This window comes from Canis lupus, chromosome 11 (genome assembly GCF_003254725.2).
Source record: "Canis lupus dingo isolate Sandy chromosome 11, ASM325472v2, whole genome shotgun sequence".
In the NCBI taxonomy this organism is placed as follows: domain Eukaryota; kingdom Metazoa; phylum Chordata; class Mammalia; order Carnivora; family Canidae; genus Canis; species Canis lupus.
In genome coordinates, this window is record NC_064253.1 from 12,535,336 (window position 1) to 12,554,605 (window position 19,270).

The following is a 19,270-nucleotide window of genomic DNA, read 5'->3' on the forward strand; positions in this document are numbered from 1 at the left end:
GCTCTCTCCCTGAGGCAAGGTACAGAGCAGAGAGTGGGAGAACACCTCCTCCTCTGTAGAGAACAGACAGAGCTAAAGATACTTCTGCAACTGTGCTAATGGGCTGTAGGCCAATTCAAAGTGCTGCTCAGGTTTGCTTTGGAAGGACGAGGCCACTGGTAGAGTTCCTGCACACTACAGGCAGCCGACTTTTAAAATGACTTCATTTTGGGGCAGCCAGGGTGGCTCAGCAGTTTAGCGCCGCCTTCGGCTCAGGGCATGATCCTGGGGACCCAGGATCAAGTCCCACGTCAGGCTCCCTGCATGGAGCCTGCTTCTCCCTCTGCCTGTGTTTCTGCCCCTCTCTCTGTGTCTCTCATGGATAAATAAATAAAATCTTAAAAAAAAATTTTTTTTAAATAAAAGGACTTCATTTTATTTATTTTTTAAGTAGACTGCATGCCCAGCATGGAGCCCAACACAGGGCCCAGACTCACAACCCTGAGATCAAGACCTGACCTGAGATCAAGATTCGGACACTTAGCTGACTGAGCCACCCAGACGCTGAGAGGGCTTCATTTTAGGGGTAAAAGAACGGATGGTATGTGCTGAGAATGAAAGCCCTACCACTGTAACACTGCGTCATTTAGACAACATATGACACCTCAGAACTTTGATTCACCTCTTATGCAATGTCTCATGTGTGTCAATTTCTTCCCCCTCTAAAAAGCTTCCTTTTGAAGCACTGAAGCCCATGGTGGAGGAAGAAGTGGTACCAGCCTACTCAGCTGTCTGGAAGAGAAATTTCCCAGGCTTCTGGGTGTTTGGGCCCACAGAAGTCTGACCCCACCAAACAGTAACACAGTCTTTTATACTATAAGACATCTCTGGCACAAGGGTTCTGGTTAATGATGATACTGCAAGTACACCTGAAGGGTATGAAACTATCTCCTGCCTTTCTGTGTTACAGCCACCATTAACAACCAGAAATTATAACAACAGACAATAATTACTCATCACTCCCCTTGCCCCCAACCAATTGAATTCCAAGAAAGGCTCTAAACATATGGCCTGGATTCAGAGAAGACAGAAGGCTCCCTCCACTCCTCACCCACATCTCTGAGTGATAACACAAGCATCCCCGACAGCCAGAAGCTAGCGTGCTTAGTCATATCATTTTACAAGTGGTATAACAAAGCTGATATCCCTTGGCAGTTGCATAAATCACTAAACTGTCCTTCCTAAATGATTGTGTGTGTTTTTGCTGCCAACATAAAACTTTTCATTTGCAAAAATATGTACATTTCCAGGCAGATTCTATCAAGTGTAACAGGTAACAGGATGTTGAATGGGGGCTTTGTTGCCTTGGAGTTGTCACCCATGACTCAAAGGATGATAAAGCAGTATCATGTCTCCTTCATTCTGAAGAGCACCCAAGATAATTAAGGCCTGGATGCTTCTCCTGGGTTTTGAGGAGATAACCACAGTGGTTCAGCATGACCATCAGCTGAGCAGCCACCTACCACTATGTTCAAACATGACAGGCCGAGGACTGGTTAGTGATAAGCCTGACAGCCTTACCATTGTAGAGGGTCAAAAGGCTCTCTCTCCTCAGCCCAGGCCAAGTAAAAAGGAGTGAGTCAACAGGAATCTCTCACAGAGGTGATGAGGTTTGCTCATCAGCAGTCCACTGTAGATACTTAAGTAAAGAGAGAGAAAAAAAAAGGCTGTAAGTATGTGTGTGTGTATGAGAGAGAGATTAGCAGCCTGCATCATATTTTGTTGTGACAAAAATGTTTGAGATTCTCATGAATGAAAAGAATATGGGGATAGATCACTTCCATTGAGCCATTCTGATGTCCAAGAAGGCAGGTCACCAGGTGAGGAGGCCACAGCCTTGAGAAGCTATGTGGTAGACTTCAAGATGGGAACTGATCTGCTTCCAGAAGCAATTGAGGAGGAAAAATCAAACACGACTGAGTTAGGCAGGTCTTTTAGAACACCATGCATTCCGTTGGGAAGCCCCCCATGCTACCCCCACCAACATTATCCCTAGATATGATTCAAATATATGTCCCAGGAGAAACAGCATTTAGCTGAGAGCCACTCTCAAAGCATCAGAGACTGACAGATCTTGAACAGAGAAAGGGCAACAGACCAGACAGGAGCACAGATGCATCTGCTAAGTCAGGAATATTTACAGCCAGTCTCCATCTTGGATCCCAATTCTCTGGAGGAGTAAGGGTGTCAAAAGAAAGGGAGGAGAGAGGATGAAAAAAATGGATCCCATTTCTTTCCCCACTCAAATCCCCTGGGTAGAAACTTGGCTGAACAGGGAAAATGGGAAGAAATGAGATTTCAAACAGATATGAGATGAGATTTCAAACAGATAAATTGAACTGAACTGTTATTTTAATAACCTGGGAGTGATCAGAAACTTCTGATCAAGTTGTCATTAAGGGATGGGAAAAAGAGACTCAATGGAAGCTAGTTAGAAGCAGTAACTAGAGAAAAATGGAACCATTTTATATTTGTACCTTGGCCCAGACCCAAGTACAGGTTGTTAAACCAAGTATTTAATACTACTAATAAAAATTTTTTAAATAATAATATCTAATCAAGTCTTCCAATCTTCCCAACAACACTGTGGACCGAAAAGCAGGGATTTCATTACTTTTTAACACATCAGAAAAAGTAAAGTTGGATAACTGGAACAACTGGATGGTAGTGAGAGGCAAGGTCTTCTCACAGCTTGTGTTAAGCTAGTGATTTCAAACTGGGTTCCACACATGACCTGAGCCTATGGGGCTGGGCTAGGAAACTAGAGTAGAAACTCCTGCCCTATGTTAGTTGACGGAAAGAAATTAAAACCTAGGGATCCCTGGGTGGCTCAGCGGTTTAGCACCTGCCTTCGGCCCAGGGCGTGATCCTGGAGTCCCTGGATCGAGTCCCATGTCCGGCTCCCTGCATGGAGCCTGCTTCTCCCTCTGCCTGCGTCTCTGCCCCTCTCTCAATCTCTCTCTCTCGAATAAATAAAATCTTTTTAAAAAAGAACTAAAACATGAAGCTTTATGGATACAATAGATGTATTGAGGTTTTTTTTAAAGATTGTATTTATTTATTCACGAGAGACCCAGAGAGAGAGAGGCAGAGACACAAGCAGAGGGAGAAGAGCAGGCTTCCCATGGGGATCCTGATGTGAGACTCAATCCTGGAATCCCTGGGATCACGAAGATCACGCACTGAGCTGAGCAGAAGGCAGACCTCAACCATTGAGCCACCAGGGTGTCCCACAATAGACGTTTTTGCATGACTTTAAAAGAGAAAACAATACTTCAAAGAAATTTGGTTTGGACTACATCTTCAGCCTTGACTCCACCTAAACCCCATCAATGTCAGCCATTCTCTCCAGCTACAGGGTCATTTGGTAACTCATCACTTATATTCTTCAGACAGATTTACTTGACTATTCACAGTAGTGAAAGGGAGAAAGAATATCTAGGGGGAAGGAATGTCCTAGTTTCACATAGCACTCCAGGGTTTGGAGATTAAATCTATTTTCCCAATTACATACTGAAGTCGTTATTTCAATATGATGAATGAAGTTCTCAGGAAAGCTGACTTGACTATTCCAATTACTGCAGTTAAATGGTTGGATACTTAGCTGTGAGGCACTCTTAGGTTTGTCGAGTGGTGAGCATGGTAACAGAATGTTAGTGTACCCTATAAATTATTACAAATGTGAATTGCTCTTTGATCATAAAATGACTAATGTTCCAGATAGGAGTTCATTACAAGATAAGAAGTAGTGATTTTTTTTAACGTTTAGCTCAAAATCTGCAACATCAACATTGACTAGATTATCCTAACACTAGCCAGAAATATGTAATCTCCCCAAAATCAAGAATAGCAAATTCCAGTAAGTTAGAGAACATGTCTATTTTGTTGATTACTATACTCCTTGTGCCTGGAAGACTGTTTGAGTAAATTTGTAGCAGAGGCTCAAGAAATTCTTATTAAATAAATGAAGCCAAATTTACAATGATATTAGAATTATCTGCCCCAGTGAGGGATAGTAATAGAGATCTAAGTTCTATAGGTGTAGAAGACACAGGTGAATTCAAATGAATTGGTGCAAGTTAAAAAATGTAGCTACGAGACTGCCTTGCTCAGATCATACCATCCGTTCTTTGATGCATTAGGAAACACTTCACAGTCTATCTGATTTCAGAAACTTTCTAACAAAACGAGAAGTGATTTTTTTGGACTAGAGAAGAAAAGAAAGATTTATGGTGATACTTTGGGGAAAACATGAAGGTTAAGATGTTCTCTGAGCAGATAATTTTACAGGGATGTCAGGGACAAGAGGGAGTGAATTAACCTTGAAAAGTATGATTATCGTGCAAGGATCAAGAAGAGACAGAGGAAAAATTGAAGGAAAGAAAAGGAAAAAAGAGAAGTAAAATATGAAACCTGTATGTTTCATTGGTATTCTCACTGGTAGTGCCACAGAAATCTGATAAACCAAGAGAATTGCTTCATTAGGGAGTGAGAAAGATACTTACAATAACAAAGAAAGAAATAGTCTTAAAATTTAGATTTTTGCAGAATTTAAACCAATGCTCAGAGATGCAATGAGAAGTATCTTCGAAATATGTTTGCAAAAGTATGTATTCATCAGCCATTTCTAGTGATTCTTACTTAGAGAACATTTGCATCACAGCAAGATAAGGGATGTTACAGTTCTGCTCACCATCCAATGTTTACTAACAAACCAGTTTCTGTGATCTCCATCAAGGAATAGGAATACCCCAAAGTGATATCTACTCCATTGTATTATTTGTTCATTATTATTTTCTTCTTGGGAATTTTAACACCATTTGGTACATTGTGTCCTAAATTTGCTTAAATTAACAACTCGTTATGTTAATAGCACAAGTGCAGTTGAAGTTCAATCTATTAATCTCCATGAAACAAGGATCTTGTTTGTTCAACTCCCTATCCCCAGTGTCTAGAATGGTACTTGGCACACAATAGGCATTCAATAAATATTTGTTGCACAAATGGACAAAACTATGATGGATTTTAGCCAGTAGATGGATTCTAAACCTAGCCTCACATGATATATTTGACTGATATCCTCTATTATAAAAATATAAAAATATTAAACATTTTCTTGGAATATTCATTTCATCAAAACAAAACACTATGTGATTTTCTTTAGATTTGGCCAGCGACTTTCTACCTTTGTCAAACTCTTAAATTTCAATGTTTTAAATGTAGATATCAAAAGTTTTCAAGGACTTTCTCCTATTTTGTAATTGGACCAAAATAGAAGTATAGGCACCATCAGATTCCCAGGGGTTTCTTTAAATTTCAAATATCCAAATACACATCACTGTCTATCTTGGAAAATTTTCCACTGAACTTCATCAGAGGGCTTGAATAAATTTATCATATATCTAGGTTCCGTTAAACCCACTGGTGATTTATTTTTTAATTAAAGAAAGCTTTTAAGTTTTAGGAAAAGTGATCAGATATTCTACTTTCCTTCCATTTAAAAAGCGTTAACTGGTATAATAAATCATTGCATTGGACCCAATTATCATTCTATCTAAATAGTTAACCACTTCTGAGACTAGAGCCTAGGGAGTGCTCATCTTACACACATGGTGGGGTTTCTTTCCTCCTTTTCCATTCCCTAAAGCATTTCTGCTTAGGTCAATTAGCTTTCTCTCGACCCAGCCCAATTCTCAAGAGTATGGGTGCCTAATGTTATCATTTTGATATGAACAAGTAGAACCTCATAGCAGCTCCTCGGATTCATTAACTTCAAATCCATTTAGAAACAGCATACTTCAATCTGATACTGGTAATAAGACAAAATCATTCTATACAATTTTGTCTCCCACTCCTCTCAGATCAACATTGGCTCTATCCAAAGATAATAACATATCCAGATAGGTTATTCACATTGGTTAAAATTTCACTTATTGAGATAGTTTACAGGTTCTACCCCCAAAAGAAACTGTATCTGTATTACAACGTTTTTAGATTTTTGGAAACAGAACCCCCAAATAGGCTCATGCTAGCTGCTTGGAACTCATCGGATACGGCTTTCCATTTTAAAATCTCAAACATAAACCTCCACACACAAACAAACAAAAAAAAAATAGAGTTAATTTAATACATTTCCCCTTAATTTAAGAGCTTTCTCTCTCAGCATCATTATTTCTTTTCCCTACTTTCTCACATCAGCAAAATAGAAATCAATTTAAATCTAGAAATCAATTTAAATATTCAGCTAGCCTGAATACTTTATTTTCTTTGTGGCTTGGCTACATGCTATTATGATGTGTAGGAATGTACAAACCTAGCAAATTAAATATAAGTAAATAATGGAGGATGGATGCCAAAGTGCCTGTGCATCTATAGTTGGCAACATAGATACTGCTGAGTTTAATGAAGAAAAGAAATGGAAACCTCAAAATAAGCATCTCTGAAGGGCAGAAGATTTCCTATTGAAATGGAGCACAGCATTTCCACAACTATTTTGGCACCTAATCAATCTTCGAACACATAGACTTTCATTGTAATTACATTTCCTCTAGAAAAGAATCCTGTAGATAGATGGTCTGGCATCTGGGTTTTTTTCTTTTCTATCTTTTTTATTTAAATCACTCTCCTTCCCATCTGCTTAAAGGTACTGATTTCTTAGACACTTGTGTGAGCAAAATATGAAATGATTTCACCAAAGAGGGGAAAGGTGAGTCTGTTTTTTTTTTTTTTTAAGTTAACCTGCTTTTATTTTTCTAGTTTTAATTTGTCATTTTAAAGTATTTCAGGATGCCTGAGTGGCTCAGTGGTTGAGGGTCTGCCTTCGGCTCAGCTCATGATACCAGGATCAAGTCCCTCATCAGGCTCCCCGCAGGAAGCAGGGAGCCTGCTTCTCCCTCTGCCTGTGTCTATGCCTCTCTCTATGTGTCTCTCATGAATAGATAAACAAAACCTTTAAAAAAATAAAATTTTTTCAATAAACTTAAAGGATGATCAGAAAAGGCATCACTTTTAAAAAAACAAGAATTATTTTTGTGATACGATAGTTATTGAAATCCCTCTTCAATGTAATTCTTCAATTTTATGATCTGATACATGAATTATTCACAAAGAAATGCATCTTAATCACTTATCAGCACCGATACTGTAAGATTATATCTCAAGGATATTACAGGTAAAACAGTTTGAGCACAAATCCTATTATTGAGATTAGCTTCACGATCATTGGCATTATGTGATTGCTAAAAGCTCTCATCTCTTATAACGAACCATATTATTATGCTGTATTTAATGGAAACTTTTAGATTAATATTTAAGATGCTATTTAAGGGGATTAACTTAAATCGATAAAGACTAAAGCAATTTTTCTTGCCCTATTCATTCAAATCTATAAATTGAAACTCACTTCATTCTACAATCATAAAGCTATACTTTGAGGAATTCTTCAATATTACATACATTTTATCAGTATTGTATGCTTTCAGCTGCAAGAAATAGAGAACTTTAGCCCAACTGGGTACAGGGTAAGGGTAGGGTTGCAAGTGGTGCTTTAGGAGCAGGAGGGATGTCAGAGTTGGTGTAGTGCCTGAGAGTTCCTCATTTGAGCTCTTCAATTCGAATTGTTTCATTTTCATGTCTGCTTCCTTCACTGTGGAGAGCCTGAAACCATCTGGTACTTCACAACAACACAAAGTGGCTTTCAGAGAAAGAACTTATCTCTTCTGGGGGTTTTCTCCTATCAGTAAGGAAATCTCTTTGCAATCAGCTAAAGTCCTTTGGCTCATCTTGGCCACTGCTCAATCCTGAACAATCCCATCGCTGGGGGAATGCCATAGCTGACTTGCCTAGGCCCTATTTCTAAATCAGTGACTGTTGGCAAGGGTTTGAGATGACCTTTAAACCAACCAGGCCTCGCTCTGAGGCTGGAGATGAAGTCACCTTTCCCTGCAGCACGTGGGTTTTGGAGAGACAACAGAAAGGGCACAGTAAGGAACGGCAAAGGGAGAATGCTAACAATGTTTAGCAGAATATAGCAAAGCTTTTTTCATAGGTGGTTTGATCTAATACATATCCAATAAAAGGCAACAAAATATTATAGAGCAGTAATTCTCAAAGTGGGAAAGGGGGTATCAGAAGCAACCAGAAACAATTTTATCCAAGTAAAATCACTCCTCATTCTGATTTGCATCTGCATGAGGCTCTCTTTCTTCTCCCATGAAAAATTAGATACACTTTGGAACCATGTTGGATCTGTTGGATGATAGGGGTTCACAAGATTGAGACCGTTGCCATGGAAAAGTGTTATGATAGGGGAGGGCAAAATAAATGGCCCATAGGGAAATAAAATAATGTATCTGGTTATTGATATTCTATATTGGTGCCTGCTTCTTTTCATTTGCTCTTTCAGCTTCACAAATCCTGCCATTAGAGAGATCTATGACTATTTTTTTCATCTTTGAGGAAAAAAAGAAAGATTTCACCTAACCTAGTGCTAAGAAAGAGCCAAATTTGTTTTGTCTTATTGACCCTGTATCTCACCTAAGACTGTGTCTCTTGGTAGAAAATGGTTCAGCACTAGCGATAGCATTTCCATCCCTTTCTCAGCAGAGGGCAAAAGAAGTTTCTTCAAGAGCCCTGGCCAGCTGTGGCCATTACCTTTAAGATGGTAGATGCCTCATCTTGGAAACATTTGAATAGAACTGTTTGTTTGTTTTCTCACATGAGGTCTGTTTTAAACTTAATAATATCCTGATAATTTTAAACAAAATAAAAATTCAACATAGAAAACTGAGAATATGTAGAAAAGTATAAAGAACAAAATTAAAAACTCTTATAATCCCTTCAGCTAAAGAACCATTAATAACATTATGGCATAGTTTTCTAATTATATATGAATCAATTTTTATGTATCATACACACACACACACACACATACATACAGTACTTTTTAAAAAGTAGTACTTTACCAGAAATGCTTTTCGTAAACTGTTCTGTTTGTTTAAAATACATTTCTCCCATGGATTAATAATTCTAAAACCATCAGAGAAATAAGATTTAACCAGCCTCAATCAGGGAAAATATCTTACTCTTGCAGATAAAACATTTTACAAAGCTAGAAGGTCTCAAACCAAACATGTATCAAGCTCCTTTTTGAGCAGAGTCCTAAAATTACTGTTAAATCAGAAATCCAGTAGAGAAGCGAGGAATGAAACCATAAATTGTAAAACAAAGGTGTGGTGAAGAGATAGGGCAAGCTTGAAAAAGAACGATAAATCAAATAGAGGCTGGATTTCCTGGAATTTTTCGGATCCAAGCCAGAAATGTTGCTTTGTCTATCCGTGCCTACACTAAACTCCCGTTATCTGCTGCTCCTTTACCAAGATGAGGGCCTTACTTATTATCAACGCTGGAAATGAAGTAAAAGGGAAAGGATCCAGAGGTGGAACCCCTGACATAGGGAGTAATTTGTTTAGATCCCGAGTGTGGCAGTTTTCAGGAGAACAGATGGGGAAGACAGCTGTGGTCCACTGTCTCCATCACTCTGAGGATGGGAGCAGGGCCCTGGAAATGAGCATTGACCACAATACTGACAGTGGTGGTTCATGTTGAATCTAGAAGTACCATTGCTGTAAGGAGCATCCCTTCGTGGACAATTCAAATACTGAAGACTGAGAATATTTCTGCTTCTCTTACATGTTAGAGCAGCATCTCTAAGACTTCTGATCCTTTGGAAACAGCCTTCATGATCTTTCCATATGTACTTATCATGAGCACGCTCATTAATGTTTCTTTAAACAAGTCACTTTGTTGGAACTCAAATACTTTATGTTGAGTACAAAAAAAAAAAAAAATCATGAATTTAATGGGAAAACAGAATTGCCACAAACGGAATGGTAGGTGACCTCATGAATTCTATGACAACTATCACCCACCAAAAATAGTATTTAGTTAGGGATGGGTGCTGTTGTTTGTCAAAGGGTCTTGAGCCTGAGGCCTTGTTTGTTTAGGAAAGGGGGGGGGGGGGGCGGACAGACACAACGAGTAAATTGGAATTAACAAGTGTTAAAAACATTACAAAAAAAAAAAAAAACATTACAAACAAACTCAGACTGCCAGATGACTTCCTCAGAACTGCAAAGGAATTCAGTCACTTTCACTTCACTATGTGATTCAATGTTATTTATACCAGCTAGGGGATCCCTGGGTGGCGCAGCGGTTTGGCGCCTGCCTTTGGCCCAGGGCGCAATCCTGGAGACCCGGGATCGAATCCCACATCGGGCTCCCGGTGCATGGAGCCTGCTTCTCCCTCTGCCTGTGTCTCTGCCTCTCTCTCTCTCTCTCTCTGTGACTATCATTAAAAAAAAAAAAAAAAAAAAAATACCAGCTAGCTTCCCGTCAGTGGTGTACACGCCTCTCTAGAAAATACTGTGCTAGTGGCTGTCCTCTGTAAAGGGGGTAGAGAGAATATTCCAATGCCACTTGTAGGCCAACCTTACCGGGTACTAGGAATTGAGGACTTATGTAAAACCCTGTATAGTCCATAACTAAAAGATCGATCGGATAGAAAATGCTCTCATATCTTGTAAACGCTCCTGTTACTACCTGTAATTTGCTTTTGCCCTACCTACCCCCCAAATTCACATATTGAAGCCCCAACTTCCAGTATCTCAGAATGTGACCGCATTTGGAGACAGGGCTTATAAAGAGGAAAATAAATGAAAATGAGGACTTTATGGTGGGCCCTAGTCCAATATAACTGGTGTCCTTATAAGAAGAGAAAATGAAGACACACATTAAGACACATGTACATGGAAGACCATGTGAAGGCCCAGAGAGACAACAGACACTTATCACCCAGAAAAGAGACCTCAGGAGAAACCAACCATGCCAACACCTTGGTCTTGACCCTCCAACCTCCAGGTCAGCGAGAAAATAAACTGTTGTTCGAGCCTCCTAGTCTGTGGTACTTTGTTCTGGCAGCCCTCACACACTAATACATCTTCCAAGTGGGATGAAGTTTAAAAGAGATTTTGTACTACCCCCAGGAAGTATATATACCTATGCTGCCACACTTCACACAAGTGATTGTGTTAGCCATTTGTCAAGATAATTTCTTTTGTCCCTCCTGCTGATCCCCACCAAGATCAGGAATTTTTTAGTTGACTACTTTATCCTCAGAATCTAGCAGGGTGATTGACACACAGTCTGTACTCAATTAGTAGTTTTTGAAGCAACGATAAGAGCCAAGGGCATAAAGTAAAAGAAGAGAGCAGCTAGATTAACATCTCAGCCAGGTCATTCAAGCAGCTCTGAGACCTTGTGCAAGTTACTGAATCTTAAGTCACAGTTTATCTGTAAAATGGCTAGAGCAATATCTACTTCATGGTGCCGTTTTAAGGAATCAGGATAGCACAGCACCTGGCACATAAATGCCTAATAAGTATTAATATCATTATAATTATTCTAAGATAACAGAAAAACCAAATTTATTTGTTTAATTGACAGAGAATGGAGTGTTTAGGCAAAACTAGATCACAAAAATCATTGGTTTCTTTACTTTTTTGTGCGTACGTCTTGTAGGTTTTTATTTTTTAAAAAAATCTTGAGGGATCCCTGGGTGGCGCAGCGGTTTGGCGCCTGCCTTTGGCCCAGGGCGCGATCCTGGAGACCCGGGATCGAATCCCACGTCGGGCTCCCGGTGCATGGAGCCTGCTTCTCCCTCTGCCTGTGTCTCTGCCTCTCTCTCTCTCTCACTGTGTGCCTATCATAAATAAATAAATAAATTTTAAAAAAAAAAAAATCTTGAAATCCTGGGGCACCTGACTGGCTCAGTTGGCTAGGCATTTGCCTTCTGCTTTGCTCATGATCCCGAGGTCCTAGGACTGAGCCCCATGTTAGGCTCCCTGCTCAGCAGGGAGTCTGCTTCTCCTTCCTCTACCCTTCCTCCCCTTTAAATGTTTTTAAGATTATTTTGTATTGGGCAGCCCCAGTGGCTCAGCGGTTTAGCGCCTGCCTTCGGCCCAGGGCGTTGGAGACCTGGGATCGAGTCCCACGTCAGGCTCCCTGCGTGGAGCCGGCTTCTCCCTCTGCCTGTGTCTCTGCCTCTCTCTTTCTGTGTCTCTCATGAATGAATGAATGGAGTCTTAAAAACAAAACAAAAAAAAGATTATTTTGTATTTAATGGAGAATTTTGCATCCTTATCCATTGTTAAATGTCCATAAAGTATAATGATAATGTAAATCATTACAAAAACTTCAGATTATAACTGGTTTATATAAGTATTTAGACAAAACCCTTCTGTCACAAAAAGAAATGCAGGCAGTAAATGTCTTAGAATCGCCTGTGATCTAAAAGCAAGTGTGGGCGTGTGGGTGTATATTTCAGGAACATAAGACACTCTTGGGTCCTCTGAATATAAAGGGTTGTACTTAAAAAGGGAGACTAACAAAACTGGAAGTTCCAGTTTAGCTTTAGAGATAGGTCTAATGACAGCCTTTCATGCAAGAACAAATCCTGACAGTCAATTGGACATTTTGTTTGTTGTTTTTGCAGGAAAAATAAAGGTTTTTCATCATGTATTTGTACCCGGGAATCAAACTGTTACAAAATGTCATGTTCATATTCTTGATTATTTATCATCTCTGGGACTAAAATGGATTTTCTACCATCCTACGAAAAGCACACATACACACGTGCACACACATACACACGTGCACACACATACACATACATGATACACACAAAATATGTAATGGCCTATTTTTAGCAGAGATTCACTATACTCTGAAAAATATTCAATGTGTGTTTATTCACTTATTTTGAAATAAACCTTGCCTTGTAGAATTCTTTGATGGAGTTTCTAATATATTCTTCAAGGCACAATGCCATTATAACTAAACTGTGTCATGCCACTGTAGATGCTTTTAGCTCATTTGCCCAAAGTTTTGCAAAACAATCTATAATCAATTACTTGCTGTATATGTTAGGAGGGAATACAAAAAACTTATGAGGTTAATCCCTGCCCAAAAGGAGTTTTCAATATAATTAGGAAATATGATATCCTTATAAAACCAGCAGTGACCATGTGAACAAGACAGGATTTTGTACACACGTACAAATTGCATTTATTCTGACTTTATATAAATGTTGGGCCCCCCTTCCCCATCCTTTTCTCTAAAAGGGTTAAGGAAGAAGAAAATCATACTTTCTTTTTCATCTTGCATTACTTGTGGCTTGACCAGGTGAATGATCTTCTATGCCTTTCAAGGATCTTTCTTTGAATGCGTTTTGTGTCAAAGCCATACCATTGAGTGAAGGGCTCATTCTTTCCACTGAAAGGGGTGGAAACAGAGCAAGATTTAAGTAAGATGCTTCCTCTCTCGAGATATGAGCTAAGAAATTCACTTGCAGGTCTGTTTCTTGATGACCTAGAATTTAAACCTGAATCTCTACCCATTGTTTCCATATGAGAAATCTGCATCCATTGTCTATGGTTGGGATACATCCCACATATGTTATTCTCCTATTTTTTGACTCTCATTTGCAAACCTGGAAGGGTGGTTTCTGAGGCTCAGAGAGAATAAGAAAACCTTTCGTCTGCCTCCACATGGCATTCTTTAGAGCCCCTGGCACAATGCAGAACCTCGAGACTTAGCTGAGCAGATGTCTGTATTTACCATGTTCTTTAGGAAAGAGTAGAGAAGCATTCATTTAGGGTGGCTTGCTCTCCTGACATGATGTGATGTGATCTCCCTAATTAAAGTCTAAATGGGGACACAGGTGGCTACACGATTTTCACAAAGGCAGCAGGACATTCTTCATTTACGTTTGGAGTTTCAGGTTCTTTTGTGTAAAAGAGACAGAGAGTATAGATACTGCATCCTACCATTTTAGAGAGCAAGACAAGAATTCATGGGGACCATAGGCTGTCAGCATGCAGATGCACACCTACGTTGGTTTTGTGTTCTTCGATTTGCCTTTTTATTGTTAGTGATTAGGTGAGTTGCTTAGATAATGATGATTCGAAATTATTTTTTACTACTGTCATTTGAACTCTTTCCTGAGTGCAGAAAATAAAGCCTTTAAAAAGCATTTTGTCCTAGCAACGTGTTTTTCTCTTAGAATTCTGGTGGTTTGCCTGTACATGTAGGGATAACATTTTACGTTTGAAGCTTCCAAACAGAAATGTAGAAAAAGTAGCTCTTTCAGAAATTCCATCAATTCATTTTGCTTAGTCTAATACATAGAGACATCTTCAGTCATTAAGAAAAATACTCTTTAATAGAAATATGGGTAAAGGACAAAATTAATACGAATGGCCAATAGACAAAATAGCCTTTACTTCAAACTTAAAGAAATGTAAGGAGATACAACATTGACATATACTTTTCCACCAATAAGAACTTTTAAAATATCTATCAAATGCCCAGGGTTGGGGAGTTGGAGTGAAAATGCCAACTCTTTTGTAATACTGGTAAAATTTAGATAGGTACAAATCTCTTGGAAGGCACTCTGGCAAAATACAATCACCTCAAAAATCTACATAAGCTTTAACTTGATAGTTACATTACCAGTAATATATCTTGGGAAGATAATAAAATAAATCCTCAAGAATATTTTATAGGACTATCACATCAAATACTTAGAAGTTTATAAAATAAATCAGGTTATAGTCATACATTAATATACCGTTCAAGCATTAAAAAAAAACAATTTTTAATTGCATATGTATTTAACACGGAAAGATATACAGAACACAAGGCAGATTTTATTTTATTTTTTAAATTTTTATTTATTTATGATAATCATACAGAGAGAGAGAGAGAGAGGCAGAGACACAGGCAGAGGGAGAAGCAGGCTTCATGCACCGGGAGCCCGACGTGGCATTTGATCCTGGGTCTCCAGGATTGCGCCCTGCGCCAAAGGCATGCGCCAAACTGCTGCGCCACCCAGGGATCCCCACAAGGCAGATTTTAAAAACCATATTACAGGGATCCCTGGGTGGCACAGCGGTTTAGCGCCTGCCTTTGGCCCAGGGCGCAATCCTGGAGACCCGGGATCAAATCCCATGTCGGGCTCCCCGGTGCATGGAGCCTGCTTCTCCCTCTGCCTATGTCTCTGCCTCTCTCTTTCTCTCTCTCTCTCTCTATCATAAAAAAATAAATAAATAAATAAAAAATAAAAACAGATTACAGTAGAAGCTATAGAATATTATTCTAATTTTATAAGCCTATATATTGAGAGACACCTGAAAGTATGTTACTCAAAATATAAATAGTGATTATCCCTAGGTGCTAAAATCTCTGGCATGGTTTTTGTCATATTCTTAATATTTTTCAGCATTCTTAAAATCATTACACTGAACATGCTTTGCTTTTATAATTTGAACAAGAAAGCAGATGATCTCCCCCCACTTTCAGGAACATTCTTCTTTAAATTAATGAGAGTGGTACTTTTTCAAAATGGAAAACACCTCACCTCTTTCACACTCTGTAGAGGCACATGCATCTTATAATTATGTAGTTATTTTTAGTAAATCAGTGTGAGTCTTTTATGTCTGAGACTCTGTCTGACAAAGAGTAACCAGTAAAACAGGTGTGCTAGGTGGGGTAGACCATCTGTTTCTCTTCATAGAGATTTTCTTCAGAGGCTGGAAAAGGATTTAAAACTATATTCTCATTGGCTGAAAAGCTAGAAAAAGAAAATTAATACCTTTCCTACAATTCAGCATTACTTTCTGTTGCTTTTTCCAGTGAATATATATTTAGAAACAACCAACGATGCCCTTTGCAAAGTTTTGCAAATGCAGGCTTTGATTCAGACCAAAGTGTCAAAGTGTACTTGCCAAAAAGATGTTAATTAATAGCGTAGGTTAAGGTGGAAACAGCCATAAATGACTAAGTCCTTTCCAGAAAGTCCCACTAGTGATTAAAGGTTTGTTTTATACTACAAAGTTATGGGGGTCTCTTGAGTCAAGCAGAGAAAATCTCTGTTTGTCCTCTCTGCTTTGTTATTTCCTTCCACTGGCTCAAGAAAGAACCATAGCAGGTAAAATTCACAGAGGTATTATTTTTGCTTTTAAAAGGGATCACATGATAGCTCTCCTACTTGAAAAAAAGCCATATATGTATACAACCATTTTGGAAGACAGGTTGAGTTTCATACAAAACTAAACAACTCTTACCATGTAACCCTGCAAACATACTCCTTGGTATTTATATGAATGGTTTAAACACTTAGGCTGAATGGTACTTACCCAAATGAGTTAAAAACTGCCAAGTGAATGTGTACAGCAGTTTTATTCATTACTGCCAAAACTTGGAAGCAACCAAGATGTCCTTCAGTAGGTGAATAGATAAACAGACTGTGGTATGTCCACACAATGACAAAAATTAATGAGCTTTCAAGATATAAAGAACCTTAAATGCACATTGCTACGTGGAAGAAGCCAATGTAAAAAGGCTACCCATTATATAATTCCCAGTAAAAAGGCTACCCATTATATAATTCCCACTACATGAGAATTTTCTGGAAAAATGAAAATAATGGAGATCATAAAAGTCAGTGGTTGCCAGGAGTTTTTTGGGAAAGAAAGAAGAAGGGACAAAAAGGTGGGTGAAGCACAGGGGATTTTTAATAGCAGTGAAGCTATTCCATATGATACTATGATGGTAGATACATGTCATTAGACATTTGTCAAGACTCATTGAATGCACAACAGAGAGAAGTGAACCGATATGTGAACTATGGGCGTTAGCTAATATGGGCTCATCACATGTACAACACTAATGCCAGATACTAATAATGGGAGAAACCACAGAAGGAGGAAGCAAGGATAAGTGGTATTTGTGAATTCTTTGTACTTTCCACTCAAATTTTCTGCAAACCTATAACTTCTCTAAAACCAAAGTCTTTTTAAGTCATTAATGACTTTTCTGTGAACTTCTGGATCCATCATAGAGCTCTGAAAAATATATGTAGTTTTGCTCTTAAAGGTACTGCCAAACCTGGGATATGGCTTTGTGTCCTACAGCATACAGCATATTGTATGAACGGTAGAATAAGAATTACAATGGGTGTATCCATGCATTATATATATGCAAGTTATTATATCAATTGTTTCACGTGATATATTACAATATTCTGGTCTCGAACCATATTTTCAAAAACTTCAGCCCTGAATTACTTTAAAAATATCTTAACATTTTTTGTATTCATCTCAGAGATTTCCAAGGATGAGAAAGAGGACTTAGAAGATCTACAGTGTGACATCAGTATGTGTAGATACCTATGTAGTTTGAACAGGGAGAGCATATAGTTTTTGTAGCTAACATTTTGTTTTCAAAAACAACTTGGCTGAAAACTCCAGTAGCCATGAAAATGCACCATTCAGATCTCTTGCTTCAGGATACATAGTTGATGGACAGCCCAGCATTCCACATCCAAGCTGAGGACACACTTGCCCTGGGCTGTTCTCAGCCAGTGACTAAGCACAGAGGGCTTGATAGGGCACACCTATTGCTGCCAGACATGGGACTCATTTACAATGCAACTTCCACTCTAGGACTCACCCTTGGGATGATACCAAGACTCACTTAGACCCCTACAGTCTGAGACTTCTCAATCCTCTTTCCTTCCCTTCACCTTTCATGGGGGTTAGACCTACATTGTTGTTTGGTATCTCTCTCAGCCTCCTCCTACTTCCTCCCCTTTGTCCTGCACCAATAAAAACTTCCTCCTTGTCTAATCCTATCTTGGCATCTGATTCTCAGAGGACCTAAACTAATGAATACAAAGGCCAATCTCTGACACTCGGTCATTCTTATCCTTTGGAGCATAATCATGTCAATGAAAACCTATCAAGCTTTCACCTCAATATTTATGAATTAAACTCTGATATCCACAAACTGCAAAGCTCTCTGTGAACAGAATCACATATTCCATGTAATTTTTAAATTAGATGATTATCAGTTTAATCATATGTGGTTTGTCACACAGTTCCCAAGCCGACATTGTATCTTCGGAATTCTCATGAGTATGACGAATAAACATAAAAGAGAGATTTCAATATAACACAAGGTTGCTTAGTGAGCATCATTGTTTCCTTACTTACATGTCATTTTGTTCTTTTCATATAAAGGCAAAATTCTCATTTTATAAGTTATACATTTTCAAAAATTTTTTTTCAACTTTTTATTTTGAAATAATTATAAACTCAAGGCAAGCTATAAAAATAGTACAGAGAGGTGCCACACAACCTTTATCTAGCTTCCTCCAATAATGAAGTTTCACAGCAAATTTTATACACAACAAAATATTTCAAGTTCTAGTTCAATGGCCAATTTATTTTTCATCAAGCAAAATGATATTTTTCAATAATTTTAACACCCCTCTGGAATTCACTCTAACTACCCAATAGGGCACTTTATAGAGGCAACCACCTCTCACCAGGAGCGCACATTTGAGCAGAAACTACTGGGCTTCTCTAAAATTTTGAATTCACTAGGTTTGGGGTAGAGTACTAGAAGTTGCAATTCTAATAAGTTTCCAGCTGATGTCAATAATGATGGCTAAGACAGTGCTCTCTGAGAACCAAAGGATGAAAACCACAGAGACCACAGCCAATTCCATGTCTTTAGAAAGTAAGGTGGAGCAATCCTGAACTGAGAGTGAAAACACAACTTGCAAAACTAGGTGTTTTATTATCAGTAAATGTGTGAAAGAGAAGATCAGTAAACAACAAAGTCCATCCAACGTGCAAAAGTTAGTATTTTCAATGAAACAGAATTACTAGAAAGTGACAGTGACATAGAAAGTAGAAACCTGATTAGTTGAATTGCAATCTGTCTGAAGAAAAAAAGCCATCCACAGAGAAGACATGGATGCCTTTTTTTCTTCCAAGGGACATTTATAGTGATTCTGCATTATCAGAAGAGAGAGACCTTGACTAATTGATATGAATAGTCAACCTGGAATATAACCTAAAGTGCTCATTCATGTATCAGACTTGATCACACTGACCCTTGAGAACACTTAATTATCTCTTTAAATAGTATATTTGATTTGCATATAGAAGAGACATGGCACTTAACCTATCTTTTCCAGCAAACTTTTGATCTGCTTGGAAATATTTTTTATATAATTAACCAAATCAGCATTACAGACTATATCTCAGACTCAAAGGAGTTTTGTTAGTTCCTCAGCTACATCAACTCTACAGACCCAGATAGAATA

General features: G+C 38.5%; 1 protein-coding gene across 7 annotated transcripts in view; it reads right to left on the reverse strand.

Annotated features, from left to right (window-relative positions):
* Positions 1-19,270, reverse strand: part of CEP120 (centrosomal protein 120) — a 119,258-nt gene that overhangs the window by 76,692 nt on the left and 23,296 nt on the right. For 4 of the 7 annotated variants that reach the window (XM_035697284.2, XM_049116006.1, XM_035697289.2 and 1 more), the window contains one exon: positions 1,561-1,678. The exons of the other annotated variants lie outside the window; for them this stretch is intronic. In XM_035697284.2, the coding sequence (XP_035553177.1) occupies positions 1,561-1,563 (3 nt within the window). In that variant the 5' untranslated portion in view covers positions 1,564-1,678. Of the gene's footprint in view, positions 1-1,560; positions 1,679-19,270 lie in introns of those variants that run through there. 7 annotated transcript variants of the gene reach the window in all.